This window comes from Aulonocara sp. 'chitande type north' Nkhata Bay, linkage group LG4 (genome assembly GCF_057382095.1).
Source record: "Aulonocara sp. 'chitande type north' Nkhata Bay isolate Kocher_YH1m ecotype deep benthic linkage group LG4, A_spYH_male_GT1.1, whole genome shotgun sequence".
Lineage (NCBI taxonomy): Eukaryota > Metazoa > Chordata > Actinopteri > Cichliformes > Cichlidae > Aulonocara > Aulonocara sp. 'chitande type north' Nkhata Bay.
This window is the reverse complement of record NC_141347.1, coordinates 37,025,779-37,046,248: the sequence shown is the minus strand read 5'-3', so window position 1 is coordinate 37,046,248 and position 20,470 is coordinate 37,025,779. Positions and strand designations below refer to the sequence as shown.

Below are 20,470 nucleotides of genomic sequence, written 5' to 3'. Positions count from 1 at the left end.
CTGACTCGTGCTCTGTGATTGGACGGCTCTTTCGGAAACCAGTTTGGTGATGTGTGTTCAAGGGGAGGGAACTATACAGACGTTATTATAAAAACATGAAGTTACAAAGAAGAGGACCCACTCGTGACTGCCCACCAACCACATCTAGCAGGCAGGATGGCCGGCAAACATGCAAATGATGGTAAGAACGTTTTATATTTGAGCTTTTGGATGAACCAGCAGAGCGAGGACTCGTTCTCTTCCTCAGACTAATATTTCCAGGTTTACGTTCGTGTATGTTAACTGTCAGCCTGTGGAGTTACCTGTAACTTTGAAAGTAACTTTACATTTCTCACACACTTTGGTGTTTTAGTCAAACTCAGCTTTCTTGTCACATTCAACAGATGCTGCCAATATTCAGTGACGCTTCCACCGTCACACAACAGCTGCTCGTTATACTGTTCATGTTATTAGACAAAAACACAGAGAACAGCAGTTCATCTGGAGAATTCAGTGAAGTTTAAAGACTTCAGCTGCAGATGTTCACTGCACGATTTAAACTAAATGTTTAAAGTTTAGAGTTTCACTCAAAGGTCCCTTACAGATGTTTTACTAACTTGGTGTTTCAGCAAAACTAGAAAGTCATTTTGTTTCTGACATGATGTAATTTATGTTATTTATTTATATTTATAATGGAGTGCTTTACTATCATTGGTTGTAGTTTAATAGTTACAGTTTCAGACATTTTCTTCCTTTTAGCTGTTTAACTGTATTCTTAGGACAGAGCTCCAGGAGGCGTGAACATCATTAATGCTCCTAAAATTATTTTCATACTTAAATAAAACTTTACTTTCATTTCTATCCATGTATTATACTGAAAGGGTTTTCTTTAAACAGATGGCTGCCTGGTTCACATGGCAGGTGACTGCTGCAGAACTGAGACGCCTTAAAAACCATCTGAAGCCTTTCAGGTGTTTTGCAGCATTAGACATAAAGAGCACCGAGTCATCAGCAAAGCAGCGTTTAGCTCAGTGAGACTCTACAAAGCTGGAGTCAGCTGTTCAACCCAGACTAACTGATCATGTCTTTGAAAAGCAAAGGAAGCAAATAGGATCAATTTAAGCTAATGTCAGTTGTTGTTGTCTAGATCAGTCACACTGTGACTGCTGCAGTGTTGATGTGTGATGAATGTCGTGTAAATTCTCAAACAGGGCCGACAAAGCTGAGGATTATCCTCGTTGGGAAGACTGGAGCTGGGAAGACTTCAACCATCAACACGTTCCTGGGTAAACCTGCTGTGAAGAAGAACCGCCTTCTCTCAGATACAACACCGTGCAAGACGGAGACGGCACAGTTTGGAGACCAAGAACTGGTTTTAGTTGATACTCCTGGTCTGTGCCACACCAACTATAAAAAAGAGGAAGTGCTGAATAAGATCACTGCATCCGTGTTTGAGGCTGATCAGGGTCCTCATGTGTTCCTGTATGTGCAAAAATGGGTGGGAGATAACACACAAGACGAGAAACGAGTGGAAGCCCTGAAGAAGATGTTTGGCGACGCGTCAGGGCCTTACTTTTTCCTCTTGATGACTGTAGATGGAGCTGAGGATGAGGATAAGATAACAAAGTTTACTCAGAGAGTTGGTTTTAAAACAGAGAACTATTGTGTCCTTAACAACAAAGGTGAAAAAGACCAGAAAACTGAAAAGGTAAAGGAGCTGGTGGACAAAATCAATCAGGTGATGCAAACTAACAAGGCAGAGGGCAAAGAATATTACACCAAGGAAATGTTGGAAGAACATAAGAACAGGCTGAAACCAACATATCAGGTCAGTGATGCAAACAGGGACCTGACCTCTGTGGTGGGGGGCTTGTTAGCTTCTATGCTGGGTGAAGAATTAGCTCAGAAAGTGATACAGTTTAATTCTTACCTGGCAAAGGAGTGTGATGAATGGCTCTGACTGTAGCCGTGCAACAGCCACTTACAACATCCAGCACGATGAAAAGGATCAGCGAGGGTCATGAGACTTTTTCTTAAACTGATTATGTGACTTAAAGCCTTCAGACTGAGTTTGAAGAAACGACATTAAACATCCTTTGATGCATTAACGACCATCCAGCCCTGTTTTTAATGCAGCGCCGCCCGAAGATCACGAGCGTCCAAACCTGATGAACGATGTTGTTGCACAGAGCGTCTCTGAGTGTTGATGTCACTGTGCTGTGGCTGATGATGAGCATTATTCTGAAATTGTTCTCCAGTTTGTAGATGCAGGTTTGTGCTGATTGGTGAGCTTTTATTTCTGACGCTGCGTCTCTCACCCTGATCGAGACAACCAGCGGTTTCCTCTCAGTACCTCTGAGATGTGTTGACATCGTCATTTCATATGTATTCTTCATGATTTTTAATGTTCCCCTTCTGTTTTTCTTCACATTTGAATGTTTTTGGAGTTAGGTTCGGACACATTGGCAGTTTACTTTCATGCTTTTGATCGATTAAAACTGTGAACATTTTTGCTGCTGCAGGACTTGTTAAAGTTGCTTCCTTATATGTTTTTTCTACAGTTTGTTAAATTTGCAGAAACAATGATAAAATGTCCAAATTAAAATAAATTGGCCTTTTAAATGTCACCTGTCCCGACTCTCTTTCTACTCGTGTGCTGTTTTTTTTCTGTTATAACGTTAGATTGCCGAGTGCTGCAACTTTATTCCAGCATTAGTTGGGATGTAAGTATAAAGGAACGAGCTCTTTATGTGCAGGTATTTATGGCTGCAGCTGTATTACCAATGCTAACATTCTCTTATTTTGAAAAGCATTGATACGGCCTCTCTTTCCCCTCTTGTCCACAGCTCATATAGCTCAGCGCACACACAGGCATGCATTAGACTGGATCGTTAGCCTCACTTCTATAAACTTGATTAATTTTGTAAAGAACAATTCTCACACACAAACAACGAGTCCTCTTCAGCTCTGCGGTTCAGAGTCAGCAGCAGCTGAGATTTAATCATGTGGAGTTTATCAGCACTGACAGAGACATTCAGGCTCTGACTCAGCTCCTGTCCTCCTGCTGTGACCTGAAACAGCCTCAGTGCTCCATGTTTATGCCTCAGGTCCTAAAATGCATCAGAGGTTTGTGAGACCAGCTCTGCTGAGTTAGTGATGTCTCTGTTGCCTGTCCATACAAACATAACAAATGTTAATTATGTTCGAGTATTGTTAATGACTGAGGGCGGGAGTAATGTGGACACTGCTCCAGTCTGTCGTGGTGAAGCAAGGAGGGGAAAGTAAAGCTGTCAGTTTACCTGTTCCTGGTCTCATCTGTGCTCATGAGCTTTGGGTAGTGAAGAAATGAAAGTGTGAATACAAGAAATGAGTTTGCTCTAGAGGATGGCCGTATTTTCTGGAGTGATGCGGTCAGGAGTTCAGTCAACAGCAGCACACTGACGTGGTTTGGGCACCTGACGAGGATGCTTCTGGCAGCTTCCTGTGTGAGGCGTTATGAGCATGTCCATATGAAAGGAGACACCTGGGCAGACTGAGGACACTGCTCCTGAAGACATAAGAAATTATGTCTCTGGGTGACTTGGTGTCTCGCTAGAAATAAGTGCTTGGGTTAAGGAGGTCTGGGCATCTCTGCTGAGACCACTGCCTTCATCATCTGGACCTGGAGAAGAGGCAGAAAATGGTTGGATGGATGTGGCAACTGTGTCAATCAGCTAAATGTGGCACTGCTGCCTGACCCCCAGATCTGTCAGACCCCATCAGGATCCCCCTCAGAGCTGAGGACGCCATCATCCACCTGATGCCTGTTATCGGACCCGGAGTTAGCAACATCCCCCAAAAACCCGAAGAGGAGAGTCCTGGCCCCTAGCCCTGCCAGTGTAGCAGGAATGATGAGGATGATGATGCAGCAGCAGCCGTTCTTCTCTGCGTGAGGAGCTTAATGTTGTTCGTGTGTAATTTACGTTGAGTAGGCTAACCACGTTATTACATTAATGCATGTAAGGTGAACTAGCAAACATCATCATAGCTACATGCGGCTGTCTTCTTGTTTGATGGCAGATGCTCCCTTCACCCTGGCCAAAAAGGCTAAAATGACCAAAGAAAAAGTGGAAAACAGTTAAACATGAGAGGTTTTTGGACAAAGTTTGTTTTTTCCATTGTTTAAGCACTGCTTCCAGCCAAGAGTGATACCATATATGCCCCATAGCTGCAGAAAAGGCTAACATTGTTATATTTTTACAAAAAAACAGCTGAACATGAGAGGTTTTTGGACAAAGTTTGTGTTCTCCATTCTTTAAGCACCGGTTTGAGCACCGTTTAAGCACCGGCACCGTTTCAAAAGTACCGGTTTGGCACCGGTATCGGATAAAACCTAAACGATACCCATCCCTAGTTAAAACACCACTGCACTTTACAGGAAGAGCCAGAATCGTCTCTGAGGTCTTTTAACATCTGTCGGACAATGCTCAGGATTTTCTATGATTTTCTATGAGTCTGTTGTGGCCAGTACCATCATCTGTGCTGTTGCATGCTGGGAAAGCAGGTCAAGGGTCACAGATGCTAACAGACTCAATAAACTGATCAAAATGCAGTAATGTTGTAGGGATGGAGCTGTAAAGTTCACCTAATGCACAGCACACAGAGCAGTACACCCTCTTGCACATGCTCGACTGTAAAAATAACAAATAACAAAGTTCTACAGTTTAGAGTAAAATGTCAATCATATATATTTACTCTCTGTAATATTTTGCATATTTATATTTCTTAAATTTTGTCAGTTTCTTTGTAAAATATTTGTATTATTTGATTTAGTTCAGTCTGTTCTTATTGTCTTGGAGCAACTATAACCATATCATTTCTTCTGGGATTAATAAAGTATTCTGATTCTGAGCAAGGTTTTAGTCTCCCACCATGGTTTTATCCAACACTGACAGATAAATGCTCCGTGAAAAGGCTGCGTTAGGACACTGGCTGTGGTTAATAACCTGGGTTACAGACCGAGTGTACGTGATCTTTGGTGTTTGTTTTTCCTCCTTGCCTTTTAGTTTACGTTTCACTAACAGCTACAGTCACCTGTGTCACCATCCACCTCTCAGTTAAAGAGACCACGCCCCTAATTATGCAGACTTAAAGCCTTAGTTGAAGCAGGTGCGTTGTAAAAAGCTCAGTGCAGGAGCCTCTGCTGGACATTAGAGGAACTGCAGGTTTTGGTGCTTCAGTGCTGATGGTTCATCTCATCCTGACATTTGATCTGAATAACAAACACATTAATGCTGTTTTATTGTGATGTTTCCTGTTGTCGTCAGAAGGTTAAGTGTGAGGAGGCAGACCTGTGGAAATGCACTCTGATGATGCACTTTTTTCAGCCTTCTGATTGGTTTCTTTCAGCCGGACTTCTGATTGGACAGCTGAAGTTTAGGGGAGGGAACCAGGAGCAGACTTGAATATAGAGGTGAGTTGGAAATGTAAACAGTCAGAAGAAGACATGGATGGTCATGCTGCAGTGGAGACCAAGGTACCGATTGATCCACAGCCCATGGGTGAGTGTATTTGTCCTGCAGTGATCCTCAGGCTGGTGTGTGCTTTGAGTTTTGGGACAGTCATTATTTCCTGAAACATAAAACAGGAGCAGCTCTTTGCTTAAATCACTGGGACACGATTTCAGTTTCAGTCTGAAATGTTTTTTAGTTCACACATGTTAGGTTTGTTCATTTACTCTCAGTCTAAAGCTTGATCAGCACCAAGCTGCACTCAAAGAAATCATTTCTGATTTTTAAGCTGTAAAGATTTTATATCACAGATAAGAGGAAAATAACCAAATGAATCTCATATGACTCTTAATATTTGAGTCAATAATAGAAATTATAAATATATAATAATTCAAGTTTTATAAAACTCTGAGCTGATGAGTTGATATTAATAAAAGTTTTAAATGTATCATCTGCTCATGAAATAAAACAGTTTCTGTTTTTTTAATGTGAATATTTTTATCGCACTTTTAAAACAAAGTTGTTCAATAATCAGATCCTTTCATTTTATAGAAAAACTATTGATGAGCTGTAAAATCATCATCAGGTGATCTGACAGTAAAGGTGATAAAGTCAGCGTTCAGTCCTGATATTTTAGGAGGCTTTATGATGGTGAGATGATTTTTTATTCTGGTATTTCTGGACGTTTTCTGTTTCAGTCAGTTCAAATCTATCGTGACAGCATTTCGCCGCCATTTTCCTTGCGATCCTCTAAACGTCTCGAACCTGTGCGGTTAAATCCGTCACATCTACGACTTTAAACTATAAATGTGATGAAATCAGTTTCTGTGGATTCACTGAAGTCTTTGTTCTTGGAGTGAAGCTGAAGCTTCTTCATATTTGGTTCTGGACACTCGGACTTCTTCACCTCTGTTCAAACTTCCTGGTAAGTAAACTGATTTATTAACAACAGTTTGATTTTTAATATGATGAAATAAACGAGGGTGACAGCGAGCAGTTAACCAGCTTTACTTTGGTATCAGTAGCATTAGCTTTTGTGTTGATGTTAATCCAGCTAATAAACTGTAATATGCAAATGCTATAAATGAACTTTTAAACCTGACTTTGGTCCAGTTCTCTCATTTTCACTGCCTTGTTGTGTCTGTCGGTCTTTAGATGCAGTTCTCTCCTCGTTGGTAAGGATGCAGACTTTCTTTTCAGCAATAATTTTCAGATCATGAGTTGAATATTTTTGTAAACACTAAATGTTTCATGTAAAAAGTCCTGACTCCTCTTCATGTTTAATCCTCTGCAGCTTCTATCAGATTCAGTCTGCAGCGATGTGGAACCGAGTCTGAAATAATTCTCCTTTGGTGAGTGCAAAGTTCTCAGACATGAACAAACTTATATGGAGGTTTTATGACTCTTTACAGACACAGGTTATATAAAGCAGGATCACAGTGACGGCTTCATGTTCTGACGCTTCTCTGAAACACTTCCTGTTAAATCTGTTACTCCCAGTATTTCAGTGTATCACAGATACGTTAAACAGCTGGTAGCTGTCCACAGACGAGACCCAGGCCTTCCATTAAACTTCATGAGTGGCCGTTACCTGCTGGCATAGCAGCTGTTTGTACTGATGACCCAGAATGAAGCTTCTATGTGCACACCTGTGCTCCGCCTCAGCATCGCCCAGCTAAATCTGTGTGCCATCGATTTACTCAAGTTTCCAGAGGACATAAAAATAATGAAGTCCATGTCACATTCAGTCCAAAAACCTTTCTTCAAATGTTGATCTCAATCCTAACAGTGACATTTTGTAGTTTTATTGAATAACACTGAATTCAAACAGTGACCACATCCCTTCATTTTTATATTTTATGAATAAACCTGATTATATCCATGTGAAACAATGAGTGTGATTTGTCCTCATATGTCTCGGGTCTGTTTTTTACAGAAGCTCCATCATCGGCTCCGTTTATTTAAAGAGCAGATGAAGATAACAGGCGTCATATGGGCAAATCAAATTTGTTCTATTTTCAAACAAAAGCGATATCATGAAGTCTAAAGGTTCTGCCTTTTAAATGTTTTTTATGAGACAGTGTCAAAATAAGACCATTTTTATTGATTCTCATTTTGTTTTGTCTTTTAAGCCACAGTGGGACTCCATAAACAGTTTCATGGCCGAAGTGTATCTCTACAGGACGAGACACTCAATAGAAAGATTGTTGTGTCTGGATGTCACTCTGAAACAGGTCGTGTGATAAATACTGAACTCTGGGCCATCTCTGTCCCATCTTTGCCAAACCATGTGCCATATTTTATTTGGGATTTTTGGTTAGAGTTGGGAGCCTAAACTGGGCTCTACATCTGCAGATGCACCAGAGCATGCCCGGTCAACAGGACCCCACCAGAGGCGGAGCCAGCCATTTTATACACCCGGGCTTAGCCCTAACCGGTCTTTAAGTGATGACGTGACAAATCCTACTTCCGGGCCTAAAGTAGTCTGCGTTTAATACGGCTTTTGTGTTGTTAACATGTTTAATGTTTTGTATTTTCTTCAATTTAATCTCAAAAAGCTCCTAAAACAGTCAGTGATCACTGTTGACCTCCCTCGGCTTTTATTACCGCTAATCATTTATTTAAGCTCAGTTTTTTTTTTTTTGTATTGTATTGTATTGTATCTTTATTTCAGACATATGCAGAAAAAACAACAACAATAGTTTTAACAGTTTTAACCTTACGATGTAGCTACAGCCCAGGGATTCCAAACCCCCTCAGTCAGGACATGCTATATTGTATTTAGATGGAAGCTAGCGAGCTAACTTCCTTTAAAACTTCCTAACTTCCTTTCCCCTTCCATCAGTACATAACTGAAACCGATTTAGAGAGTTTGTTTAGCCGTGGAGGGTAACAACAGAAAGTATGAAATAAACACACATGTAAGCAAGGGCTGGGCGATATATCGAGTTTTTTAAAAATATCGATATATTTTTATATGAGATATAAGATGTGACAATATCTTTTATATCGATATAGTCTATGTTACGTTATAATTATAGTTGTGGAGCCACAAGTTTGCCTCTCTTTCATCCACTTTTGTCTTTACACAACGTTACTCGACCTTGCCTCTCCTTCACTGAACACAACTCCCCCTCCTTCCCCATCGCTTCACCTGCAGGCAATGACAAGATGGACACGGCAAATCTCCGTTAACGAGTTACTGCGCATCGCCCCATGCGTGGGGCTGGACGGCATCAACGTGTTAACGAGCTAACCACGCTAACAAGCTAACCACGCTAACGAGCTAACCACGCTAACGCCACGCTTTTTGTTATGCACAAAAACAACAGTTTTCTTTTATTTATGGAGCATTATTATTTAATAAATGCTGATAATTTATTTTTGAGTAGTTTTTTTCATGTACATCTATGCTGTATGTTAATAAAAGTGCCTGTGTGACATCTGGGACACAGCTTTGACTAAGAACTCTCTGTTTGTTCTTACTTTATGGCTTTAAAAAAAATATCGAGATATATATCTTATATCGCCATCCAGCTAAAAAATATCGAGATATGAATTTTGGGTCATATCGCCCAGCCCTAATGTAAGCTAAGACTCTCTAAAAAACAGCATTGTTGTTGTTCAGCTTTTCATTTCGCCATTTGTTGATTCACTCGAAGAACAAGTAACGTAATATGGGTCAAGTGATCAGTTTGATATCAATCTTTTGTGATACACCGTCATATTTACATTATTTGTACAGTAGGAATGATTTGCTTTTGTACCTGGTGAAACTAAGCTCTCCTCTGTGCAGCAAACTCGCAGGCAGCAGCTTCTCCCCCCTCGCTCACATGTGTAAGTGCTCAGTCGCCCAGTGCCTGAGCTCGGATCATACCAAAATTAGGGGGGATTTACGACTGTGCGTCATGTAGTTTTTGTTTTATACAGTTGTCAGTCAGGCATCTAACTATGAAACAAATAACACTCCAAGACCCCGGGCTTCTGATAAGATTACCCGGGCTTAAGCCCAGTAAGCCCGGGTTTGACCCCATCCCCCCCCAAAAAAGAAAACATCAGTATATTAATCAGCAGCTTAGAGTTGCTGGTTGCAGCATGCTTTGCTAGCTTTAAGTCAGCTAACTTTACTTGACCAGGAAATTAATCCCGACTCCAGGTTTCTCCAAACTCTAACTATATCCATTCCTGATTAGAGCCACACCTTTTTGTCCTCATGCTGAAGCACACTTGGGTTCTGCAGCAGGACTCTGTAGTGACCTCAAAGTCCCGACCTGAATCCGATTGAGATGCTGTGGCATGACCTTAAAAAGTTGGTTCATGCTCAAAAACCCTCCAAAGATGAGTGGGCCAAAACTCCTCCACAGTGCTGGAAGATTCATTGGCAGTTACAAGGTACATTTGAGATTCAAGAGGTTGTTCTTCCGAAACATGAGATACGAGCACGAGAGATTTTGGGCAATCTTTTTTTGTGTCTCTGCTGAAAGATTTTGTGTTTCCTTGTCTGTGAACGTTCTTAGTCATCGTAGTCTAAGGAGCTTAGAAAGAAAAGCTTCTGGACTTTCTTAAGTTGCTTGAAGACGTTTCACCTCTCATCCGAGAAGGTTCTTCAGTTCTAAGGTCAAATGGTGGAGAGTCCCAGATTTAAGTCCAGTGGCACATGAGCCAAGGTGTGAAAAGCACATGAGCCAAGGTGTGAAACTGGGTGTGGGTCCCAATCAGCCAGAGTTTCGGGTGTGTTCATTGTGAAACCTGGCCCCACCTTATCATGTGATTTCCTGAGGACAGATGGCCCAGGATGTGAGTGGGCGTTAAGGCGTCTGGGAGGGATCTCAAAACTGGATTATAGATGGCAGAGAGTTGGTGTCGTAAACCACCGCCTCTGTTCAAAGATGGTCGCTCACAGTGGACATAGATGGCTTCTTTCACTCCTCTTTCAAACCATCTGTCCTCTCTGTCCAAAATGTGAACATTGGCATCCTCAAAAGAGAGGATCCTCTTTTGAGAATTTCTAAGCTCCTTAGACTTTGTGTTTCCTTGTTAATAAACGCTGATTGTTCATTCCTCCTGCCTTCATGTTTTATATTTCCTTCCTCGCAGCTGCTTTATGATTTATGTCAATGCTGTACACTGAAAAAAAGGGACTGGCCATCTCTTGGATTTATGTAAGCATCTTGCATGTATTTAACACAATTGCCTCATGTTTTAAAGTTAAATGTAACTATATAGTGTAAAAACTACATGATATGCAGAAAGGGTGTATTAAATTGTTCATATCATGTTCAGGTGAAGTAAGTTAATAAGATAGCAACGTTAAATCTCGTGAAACCACGTGTGATTTCATCTCGCGGGCTTTGGATCGTGGTTTAAAAAAGGCATCCATCTCAGTCAAGTCGAGCAGCCAACTCTACATTTTTGGTATGTCTTGATTTTTTGAATTAATTTTTACCATATTTCAGCCAAATGTAGTTAAACGTCTAGAGTGTCGCCATGTAACATGCTAAAAAAGAGCCGTTAGCTTATTTGCTGTTTTATCTGTTGTCAAAGAATTGGCGCTTTTTCATTTGAATTTGTCTTTGGCACAAGAGCCGTAATATCACATTAAACCTAATTACGAGGCACTCTCAACATAATTTGGTTTTCTGTGTGAATAGATTTGTCAACTGACTCTTCAGTTACATTGTGTATTTACTGCACCGTGGTGTTAGTGAGATTTTGGACATTGAACAGCTTTAGCTAATATCATCAGCGGCATTATGCTAGCTTACATCCCTACCCCTCCTGCCCTCACCTGCTGTCCTTTTGTTTTTGTTTTTGTTTTTTTTGCTGCACATTGAGAGATGACCTCTATTCTGCATTTCACCAGGAGTCAGCTGATGGATTGTGGGTTCAAGGTGTTATGGTAAGAAAGTATATTCTATTTTCGTTTCTGTAACTTAATTATAATAGGTTTTTTATAATTATTAGGTGCATGCATACTCACCCTATTAATACAACTGAGAAATCCAAAATCTGCCATAGGTTTATCTTATACCTGTATGTATTGCCAGAAAGGTGATTACTGGACTCGCATTAATGCACACTTGAACTGAAATGAGGTTGTAACTTGTGGGTTGTTGGGTTGCAAATCAGAAACAAACATCTTTGGATTTTTTTAATCCCATAAGATCTGGAAACACAGTTTTTATTCAACAAAACATTACTGATTAACCAAGCACAGTGCCTGCTGTTATTTCAAAATAATTTTATGTTATTTCAGATAAAATGCAGCACTCCAGTGCATCCCAACCATGCCTTTACAGTCAAGGTTTCTGACGGAGCTGAGTTTCTCTCTGACAGTCTGCTGAAAGTGTTTGCAAAGTGATCGGGGGAACAGTGCACAAAGCTAAAGGATGTAGCTGCCATTATGACAGTAAGAACTTTAAAATTCTTGAACTACAAAGTGTATATGTATTGCATTAGGTCAGTAAAAGATTTTTATGCTACATCCATTGAAACCGTCAACTATTACCTGTGAGTACCGATTCCACTAAAAGGATGCCATAATTTTCGTCATGCATTTACTGGCCCACTGAGAAAAAATTATCTTTTTTTAAAAATAAATGTTCTGGAAACTATATATCCATAAAGTTGATGTCAAACAGGAACTTTTGATATTGCTTTGTAGATGCTGGTGTTGCATGTTGACTGGTTTAAAAAGTCAAGAGTTTTTGTCTGGGATCATTTTCTTCTGTGCTACTGAAAAGTTCACAAATCTCTGTTTTCTTTGTTATAATACTCAAGGATGACATTAATGCTCGGAGTCCCTCATCAAAGTGCTCCGCATCTGTGTGAAAGACAATTGCAACATCTTGGTGCAGGAGTTCATGGTGAGTGTTTTATGAGTAGATTGTGGATTTGCAACATTTAAAAATGCATTTAGTTATCCACTTGATCCTCATTGGACTGGTTAGGACCAGTAGTCCTCTTTAATAATTTGAAGTTCACATGAGGCCTGGTAGTAAACTCGGCCGCCGGCCCTTGAGGCCCCACCCCCACCCCTGTATTAGGGGTCACATCAGTGTGAAAAAACTTTAAATTTGTCATTCTAGTGAACAAAGGAAAATCCCCCCAATATTTACATTAGCTTTTGTTTGAAAAAATGACCAACTGACCAACAGCTAACCAAATTGTGGGGCTGAAAGTCTAAATTCTAACATCTTCTGAGTGACATAACCTGGATTTCTGATGGGCCGGTGTCTTTCTAACAAAAACTAATGTAAAGCATTTGAAATTATTATGTTTTTCACCCTCTCTTAGAAACTCTGTTAGACCATGAATGGCAGCATGGCAGGCCACTCTTTGGCTATAGCTATTTACTATGTTGCTTGCATTGGTTTAAATTACTCTAACATTAGAACTGGTAGATTCAAAAGAGATGAGTTTAAAAAGGAATCTTAAAGAAATGTTTTGTGTTTAACCAGGACTTGACTGAGGCCACTGCACAGATTGAGAAAACCACAATGAACATCTGTCTCCAGAGATGCGCCAGGCAATGACTTTTCTGATGTTGTTCTTCAAGATCTGGATAACGTGACCTTTGCAGTAGCCATGCTGTTTGGACCTTTTTTATTCCTTCAACATGAGTTACCCATCACAACTCTGCTACACTTTTGAGGTGATTCAAAGGGTGGTAATGGAGTTGGATGCAACTCAGCTCTCAAGGAAAGCTCACAACTAAGACAAAACTGCTCCTGCAACGAAGCTCACTGTTATGCATGTGAGGTGACCAGCTCTAGGTGAGAGGACATTTAAATCTCACACTTGTTCTGCTGCATTTTTGAAGCTCAATTCCAGAAACGGATCGCAGGGTTCATTTTTATATACTCTGCAACTGCCATGAGGACAAGCCGTTTTTTTTGTTGTTTGTTTTTCCTTTTGCTCTGTACAAGTTCTGTTTGTCTGTTTGGCAGCATTTTTAAATTTGTCTTTGTATTTTTTCTTTCTTTTACTAGTGAAGAGATGTAGCGTGAACAGTTATACAGTCTAAATATCCCATATGGGTCGTGTGAAATGGTATTTTCAATTTCATTCAGTTGAAGTAAAGAACATTGAATATTTCTAAGTGTGCTGTTTTGAACCAAGATGTCACAGTATGATCAGTGCTGTATTTTTTGACAGTCACTGTATCAATGTTATTTTTGCGTCTCTTGAATAAAGGTTTTGACCTGCAAGTGCTAATTTCTTTAGTTATTGGGGTAAAATGGGTAGTGTTAATAGGAAGGTGTTTGCCAATTCAGTAACCTAATTTAATGTTAATGGAAACTAACATTACCTCAAATTGTTTAGTTATAATTGTTGTTTAACTGAATCTTGATGTCAGAGGCCTTAAATAGAATGTTTTGATTTGTTCTTTCCCAACATTTTTCAAAAGAAACAGTCTAATTTCTTTACTGTGATTGATTCCAGAGAACACGGAAGAACTGACATTATTTAACTGTTGATTTATGTAGATTCAGTGGAGGAGTAAAGTCAGTTTAATTCTTTACCTACTGCAGTGAAATTAGACATTTTGTTTTGAAAGGTTACTGGTGGATGCCAGCAACCATCTTGGAAGAGAACAATACAATCTGTTATAAGGCCTCCATTTGAAAATTGTGTATTTGATACTAGAATATAATAGCAAAATGTAATTTGAAGATAACATGTAGTATTTAAGTGACCAAGTAGTATTGGGTAAAAGTTATTGAATCGTGTTGGGATAACGTGAGAAAATTGTGAAGGATTAAAATATTCCAAGAGATCAAATTACTTCATCAAAACATGTTTAAGTCACATTTTATCAACACAAATTGCACAGGTTTATTGAACATGAATAAATTGTGTTAATTTAACTCAATTGTTTAAGTTGCTGCCGAAGCAAAACATCTGTGTGCAACAAATGTCCACCATTGAATTAAGTAAAACATATTTTTTTCAGTGTAAGAGATGGTGACTGGGACAGTTCTCACATACTAATATTCTTCCAACAGATGACCTGAGGATCGTGCTGTTTGGGAAGACCAGGGTTGGTAAAAGTACTCTAGGAAACATCATCATGGGGAAGACAGAGACTTTCACCTCAAAGGATTCGTCCAAAGATCGCACACAGAAATCCCACAGCACTGTGGAAGGTCAAAAAGTGGCTGTTGTTGATACTCCAGGTGTGTTTAAACCTGGAAAACATGAAGATGAGCTGGTGAACGAGATCAAGCGATCCATTGATCTTGCCAGTCCTGGTCCTCATGTGTTCCTGCTGGTGCTGAGGTTCGGTATGATCACCTCTGAAGAATTAGAGGTACTGGAGGTTTTTGTGCGCACCTTTGGCAGACGTGCATTGGCCTACACAACAGTGGTGTTCACCCATAGAAATGAAGATGAAGACTATGAAGCTAACATACAGGAGGCTATGATCGAGAGTAAGGATTTCAGAGAACTCATTGAGCAGTGCCAGTGGAGATATTTTGCTTTTAACATTGAAGACAAAAGTCCTGCTCAGGTCACCGAGCTGCTGAAGAAGATAACACCGATGGGAAAAGATTACTTCTACACTCCTGACATGCTCCAAGAGGCTGGAAAACTGGACGAGCAGGACGAAAAACCAAAAACAGCAGAAACAACAGGCAGGCGTGCGCTTCTGGAAAGGACTGGATTGGTGGGAATCATTTTGGGATCTGTGGGGGGATATTTACTTGGAGGTGGTGAGCTGACGTCTACATCGGGAGCTTTACTGGGAGCTTTAGGGGGTTCAGTACTGTCGATGGGAACAACAGCTTTAGCGATGAAGGCCAAAATGCTCACTGAGAAATGCTGCAAAAAGTGAGTTTTTAGTCCTACTGGGGGATTTTGATTTAGTTAAGCTCTTCAAACTGAGTTAACCACATCTAATTTTCATATTTCAGGAAGGGTTTTTAAGACAGAGTCAGTGGTTTGCAGAGTAGTTTACAGTGAAATAAGTACTAACTACCATGGGCGCTTCGGTGTTGGTGGAGGGGAGGGCAACACGATTACTGGATACTTTCATTACTGGGAAACAAACCTAAAACAGAACATCACTTTCCTTTTGGAAGCAGGTTTCCACCTGATGAAAGTACCACTCACAGGAGACAATGTCTCATAATAATGACTCATGTCAGGTGTGAATATATCACAGGAAGTGGACAGTCTGGAAACCTGACCAGAACCAGATGTTTAGCTGTGTTGGAGCATCTAAAAGAAAGTCTGTGAGGCGCTCAGCAGAGAGTGATGAGGAGGAGAACGACCGCGGTGTTTGGATCTGCTGCTGACGTCTCAGAGCTCGATTGTACGAGTTTCCAAAAGCAGCTGAATGAATGGAGGCTCTGAGCTCCACGCTGTGGGACTCCACCACCACCCTGCCAGATGGGAGCTTTTTGTACATGAACACATCATCATTGTACATTATTATATACAACTGAACATTCACCAGGTCACCAGAGTTTAGGGTTCAGGTTTTGTATGAGCCACATGTTAATAAAAAACTAGATGTTAGATTCAGATGATGTTTCTAATATTTTGGCTTTACGATGTTTCCTCTTGTGAGTCTGAAACAACTGAAACAGGATAAAAACAGGTGAAGCCCAACTCTGGATCTGCTGCAGTGACCTGCTGGATGCTAAGTGAACTTTTATCTTCATTAACCTGTGACTGCTTTCACATCCAGTGGTGATCTGTGAGATAACACACAGTCTTTAAATGTCTTTTTGTGTGTTGGACAGATCGATAATCTATCAGTTTGATCAGGTTAGATCCTGCTGGCCGTCACAGACTCTGTTCTACATTCATACAGTTTGTTCTCATTTTAAAGGATTTTTGGGTTTCAGGGTTTTCTTGTGTTTGTTCTCCTGGATAAACTCCATGTTCTCACTTTAGGAGTTTCTACAGGACTGTTTCCTGATACAAATGCAAATGTGTGCTTCAGCTTCAGTGCAGATGGTTTTCACATGTTTGTGGATGGAAACACTTCGGTGTCTTAAACCTGTATATAGATATATATGATATATATTGTTTTCGTGCCTGAACTTGTATAGAAATATATAATCCATTACCTATACTCTAATATGTAATATGCACTCTTATGGCAATGCTAATTTTACTCATACTGTGGTCGCTCGCTATAACACGGTTCACCTTTCGCGGCCTCGCTGTTTCGCTGATTTTTTGTGTGCAATTTTGCATAATTTTTTTTGTATCATTGTGTTCTGCGTCCTGATCGACTGTAGACCATTGTCCATCTCCTCCGTGCCCTCTCTCCTGTACAGTACAGAATCACTACATCGATCCTTAGCAGTGTGACTCTGAAGTGCAGTACTGACGTTTTCTCCATGCCTTGCAAGGCACCTGCGGTAGCACTCAAGAGGCAGAGGAAGATGCTAACCATCACACAAAAAGTTGGACTTCTGGACATGCTAAAGCAAGGTAGAAGTTACCGTATTTTTTGGATTATAAGGCGCATTAAGCAAAACAAATCAAAACAAGTCAAACTTTACTGAACTCATTCTTCTTGCGTCCTCCACTTCTGTTTTAGCTGTTTTTTAAAAGCCACCACAGATCCACAGATCTCAGGCTCAAAGGGAGAGACTTCCACAGTCTGGGGGCCACAGTTACAAAACCTCGCCTTTTGTTTTCAGCCTCGTGTGTTGGACAACCAGCAAGCCCTGATCACATGACCTCAGGGACCTGCTGGGAATGTATGGACGTTCACTGATATATGTTGGTGCTTGTCTATGCAGAGCCCTGAAAGTCAAGGTCAAAACCTAAATATGATGGTCCACAGTATCAAAGGCAGAGGGCCAGACACATGCTGTGTACAAAGAAAAGAATCCATGACTCTAAGGAAACCTCTGCCAAACAGGTCAGAGTCATCATCAGTGTGTATATTAAAATCCTCGACTATAACCAGTCTGGACAGCTTCAAAGTCGAGGATAAAAAGTCGCTGAACTTTAAAAACATGCTGTTCAGGCCAGGTGGACGATACACTACAGCGCTTTATTTCCAATTTTAACCAGCTGTAGTTCAAACGATGAAAAGTGTTGACAGAAACGTTTCAGGGATTTTCAGTCATTCTGCACACCAGATGGGTTAATAGTGTTAAAAATGTTAATCGCATTGACCGTGATGGCGGATTAATTTGCATTATCGCATTAATTTTGACAGCACTAACTAGAAACTGTAGACCATGAGGAGTTCTATGGGGAATTCATATTATATAATAATTATACACATGTAATCCAGTATTTGTACTCTTGTATCAGTATATGTTAGAGCATGTTCTGTAGTCCAGAGCATGAGCACATATAACACAGTCACATCTGTCCTGATGTGAACCCACAGGCTCGTGCTGAGGAGTTTGGTAAACAGTCTAAATGATGTCTGACTGTTATTGTTATTGTGTGTTGTATTAAGTACCAGCTCTGCTTTGGATTTTGTGCCTGAACTTGTTGTGCAGGAAGTCCTGACCTTGTGCCTTTGAGCAGCAAACACATGTGAACATGCAGACAGACAGTGGGACGTGTCTGCAGACGTCTCCCTGTGTTAGCAGAGGAACATGTCCGTCTCATAGATGGACCGAGATCAGAGATGTGGAGACAGGAAATGTGGTTGCTAAGTGGTTGCTATGGGCACTGATGTGGTATAAAACAGGCCGATGAAGAAATCAGGGTCTGGTTAATTCAGTGACTCCAGGTTGTTGTGTTCTCTCTGCTCAGGTCACACACCTTTCTGCTGATATGGAGGAGCAGTGGTGCTACTCTCAGTCCCTCCCAAACCCCCTCATCCCGTCTCAGACGGCCTTTCAGTCACTACTGTGTCTGTGACCAAAGGTGAACGTAGATGAACAGCAAGCTCTCTGTTCAACAGACCAGCACAGCATTGCTGCAGATTAACTTGTTTGGTTGTGAAGGGCTGCAGTCTTCCTCATTTAGCTCCAGTTTGGTGTAATAGCTAAAGTGTGACTGTGAGCTGCTGACACGGCTCTGGGTTAGCGTGCAGTCAGGTGAGTGAACATCGTCTCAGCAGTTTTCAGATTAACTGACATGTTTTCATTCTGGTTTGGACACAAAATCCAAAACAACATCATTTTATTATCATACAACATATATATCCATGTGCGGATCACATGTGGTTTGGATATAGCCGTACACAGTCAGGCACAGTGCGAGACATTAAAATGTGCTGTTGTGTGTGAACTTTAGCTCACAGCAAACACGACTGTGAGGCCTGGAATCCACATCTGTATTAGTGAGGGTGAGATTAAGCAATCCACCAGAATCATTCACACACGTGTGTGTAAACTGCAAAACCAGCTGCTGCACTAAAATGAGTGAATTTAGAGTTAAACTCATGAATAAGACAAAGAAACCACACGCAGGAATGGCTCGCTTACGAGGAAGTTTAATCATTGTGACCTCAGGTGTCAAGTTCGGTGAAACGCTGCCCTCTGCTGCTCACAGCAGGAAGCACAGCCTCCAGCTTCAGCCTGTCAGGACTGGAAAAGCAGCCCTGACAGCAGGTCTGACCAGACACCATGAGTCACTGGTTAGCCTGGGTGCTGCTGGTGTGGTTGAGGTTATGGTGAAGCTCTGTGGACGGCCTTCTGTCCAGCATCCTCTGTCTTCAGGGTGATTTTCATCATCTGGATGCTGTGGTTGCCGGGCAGATTAGACCCGGCCAGCTCAGGTGTGTCGGCATCAAACTGGTCGAGCTGAACCTCGATGCAGCTCAGGTTCCACCTGTGCAGCAGCACCTCGATCGACCAGTCGGCGCTGAAACACACGAAGAAGAAGCTGTGAACTCTGTTTGCTCCGCTGCAGCTCTTTGTCATCAGTTGAAGAAGAGATCCGGTATCGAACCCTCAGGCTACGTGTCTGACTTTGTGACACCTCCTTTGGCTCCTTCTTAACCAAAATAGGACTTTTTCAACACAAAACACTAAATAACTGCAACCGAGTGTTTATTTTCATGATTATGTACGATTAGTCCGGTGACTTTATGTTATTTTGCACATTTTAATGAAATATAATTGTATTTACAAAATGGAGTAAAAAGAATAAAAAAGAGTAAATATGGTCATTTTTGTTGGTGTAATGAAGGATGTTCCTGGAGCGCACATTATCATGAATGAGATCACATTTTGGGTGTTAGCGTGTGCTTCGTCTCTCAGAGCTCCTTACGTGACTGTTACACTACAGAAGGAAAAACTTTTCCACATTAAAGTTTAGCAGCTTCAGTTTTCTTCTTTTTGTATTGAAAAAGATGAAAATGAAAAATGTGATTGTTTACATCAGTGATTCCTGAGCTGCTGCCCCCTGGTGGGCTGTGGAAGAACAAATTATTTAAAATAAATATCTAAATACATTAAAATGATTCAAATGGTAGTTTTAAATTAAAATTATTATAATCATTTTTTAAAGAACAATTTTTAATCTCATGCCACTTTCTGATCACTGAAATCGCACAGACTGGGTCTGAGGCTCGTGTAGTGATCAGAGTGGTGAAGGTTTTCGTCCACAGACTGAAACAGAGGAGCAGTCGTACCTTCGTACTTGGTACGTCGTCCAGAACTCGGCTTTGGGGTTTTTTCTCAGCAGGAAAAAAACGGTCACAAGGACGTCTTCAAAATCTGTAACAGGCAACAACTCGTCATCCTCCATAAACAATGTTTGTACAATCGTTTTACATCCTGGTGGAAATATATTTCACATTTCTAAACGTCCTCAAAGAAAAACAGTCCAGTCAGATACGAGTGTGATTTTAGAGAAGCTGATACAGGAGCAGAGCACTTTATAAACAGTGGAGTAATATTAATAACTGCACTTTGTTCTTCCCTGATAACACAGACGGTCGACTCAGTCCAGGAGGTGACTGAGCTGTTTCACACCTGACTTACAAACACGCCCAGCTTCACTGAAATATCAACCGAACAATTTAAAACTACATATAAATAATGAAGAAATACCAAACTATGATG

At 40.8% G+C, this 20,470-nt stretch overlaps 3 protein-coding genes and 1 long non-coding RNA gene across 6 annotated transcripts in view; 3 read left to right on the top strand and 1 right to left on the bottom strand.

Moving 5' to 3' along the window:
- The first annotated feature begins 1,141 nt into the window (after positions 1–1,141).
- On the top strand, positions 1,142–2,599 carry LOC147333259 (GTPase IMAP family member 4-like). The gene has a single exon (XM_086290761.1). The coding sequence runs from the start codon at positions 1,157–1,159 to the stop codon at positions 1,937–1,939; it is 783 nt and encodes a 260-aa protein (XP_086146887.1). The 5' UTR covers positions 1,142–1,156; the 3' UTR covers positions 1,940–2,599.
- A 1,192-nt stretch (positions 2,600–3,791) lies between these two features.
- Positions 3,792–19,545, top strand: LOC147333257 (GTPase IMAP family member 4-like). 2 transcript variants are annotated; one of them, XM_086290327.1, is made up of 4 exons: positions 11,811–11,877; positions 12,249–12,334; positions 12,929–13,243; positions 14,477–19,545. In XM_086290327.1, exon 4 carries the CDS (start codon positions 14,542–14,544, stop codon positions 15,304–15,306), a length of 765 nt encoding a protein of 254 aa, XP_086146453.1. In that variant the 5' UTR covers positions 11,811–11,877; positions 12,249–12,334; positions 12,929–13,243; positions 14,477–14,541; the 3' UTR covers positions 15,307–19,545. The 2 variants fall into 2 exon arrangements, with proteins under 2 accessions (XP_086146452.1, XP_086146453.1); XM_086290326.1 differs by lacking the exons at positions 11,811–11,877; positions 12,249–12,334; positions 12,929–13,243 and adding exons at positions 3,792–3,907; positions 5,368–5,519.
- On the top strand, positions 6,156–10,060 carry LOC147333258 (uncharacterized). The gene is made up of 3 exons (XR_015128948.1): positions 6,156–6,643; positions 6,763–6,820; positions 6,969–10,060. It is a non-coding gene; the product is annotated as an uncharacterized LOC147333258 (long non-coding RNA).
- mettl23 (methyltransferase 23, arginine) overlaps positions 18,879–20,470 on the bottom strand; it is a 4,034-nt gene continuing 2,442 nt past the window's right edge. For both annotated transcript variants that reach the window (XM_086290329.1, XM_086290328.1), the window contains exons 4-5: positions 20,038–20,122; positions 18,879–19,265 (exon numbers count right to left, since the gene is read on the bottom strand). In XM_086290329.1, the coding sequence (XP_086146455.1) occupies positions 19,070–19,265; positions 20,038–20,122 (281 nt within the window). In that variant the 3' untranslated portion in view covers positions 18,879–19,069. The remainder of the gene's footprint in view (positions 19,266–20,037; positions 20,123–20,470) is intronic.

Bases quoted from the DNA above. Each gene is read 5' to 3' on its own strand.
- LOC147333259 (XM_086290761.1), top strand. From the start codon at position 1,157: ATGTGTGATGAATGTCGTGTAAATTCTCAAACAGGGCCGACAAAGCTG.
- LOC147333257 (XM_086290326.1), top strand. From the start codon at position 5,465: ATGGATGGTCATGCTGCAGTGGAGACCAAGGTACCGATTGATCCACAG. The intron at 5,520-14,476 runs GTGAGTGTATTT...TTCTTCCAACAG, and splicing joins GATTGATCCACAGCCCATGG to ATGACCTGAGGATCGTGCTG.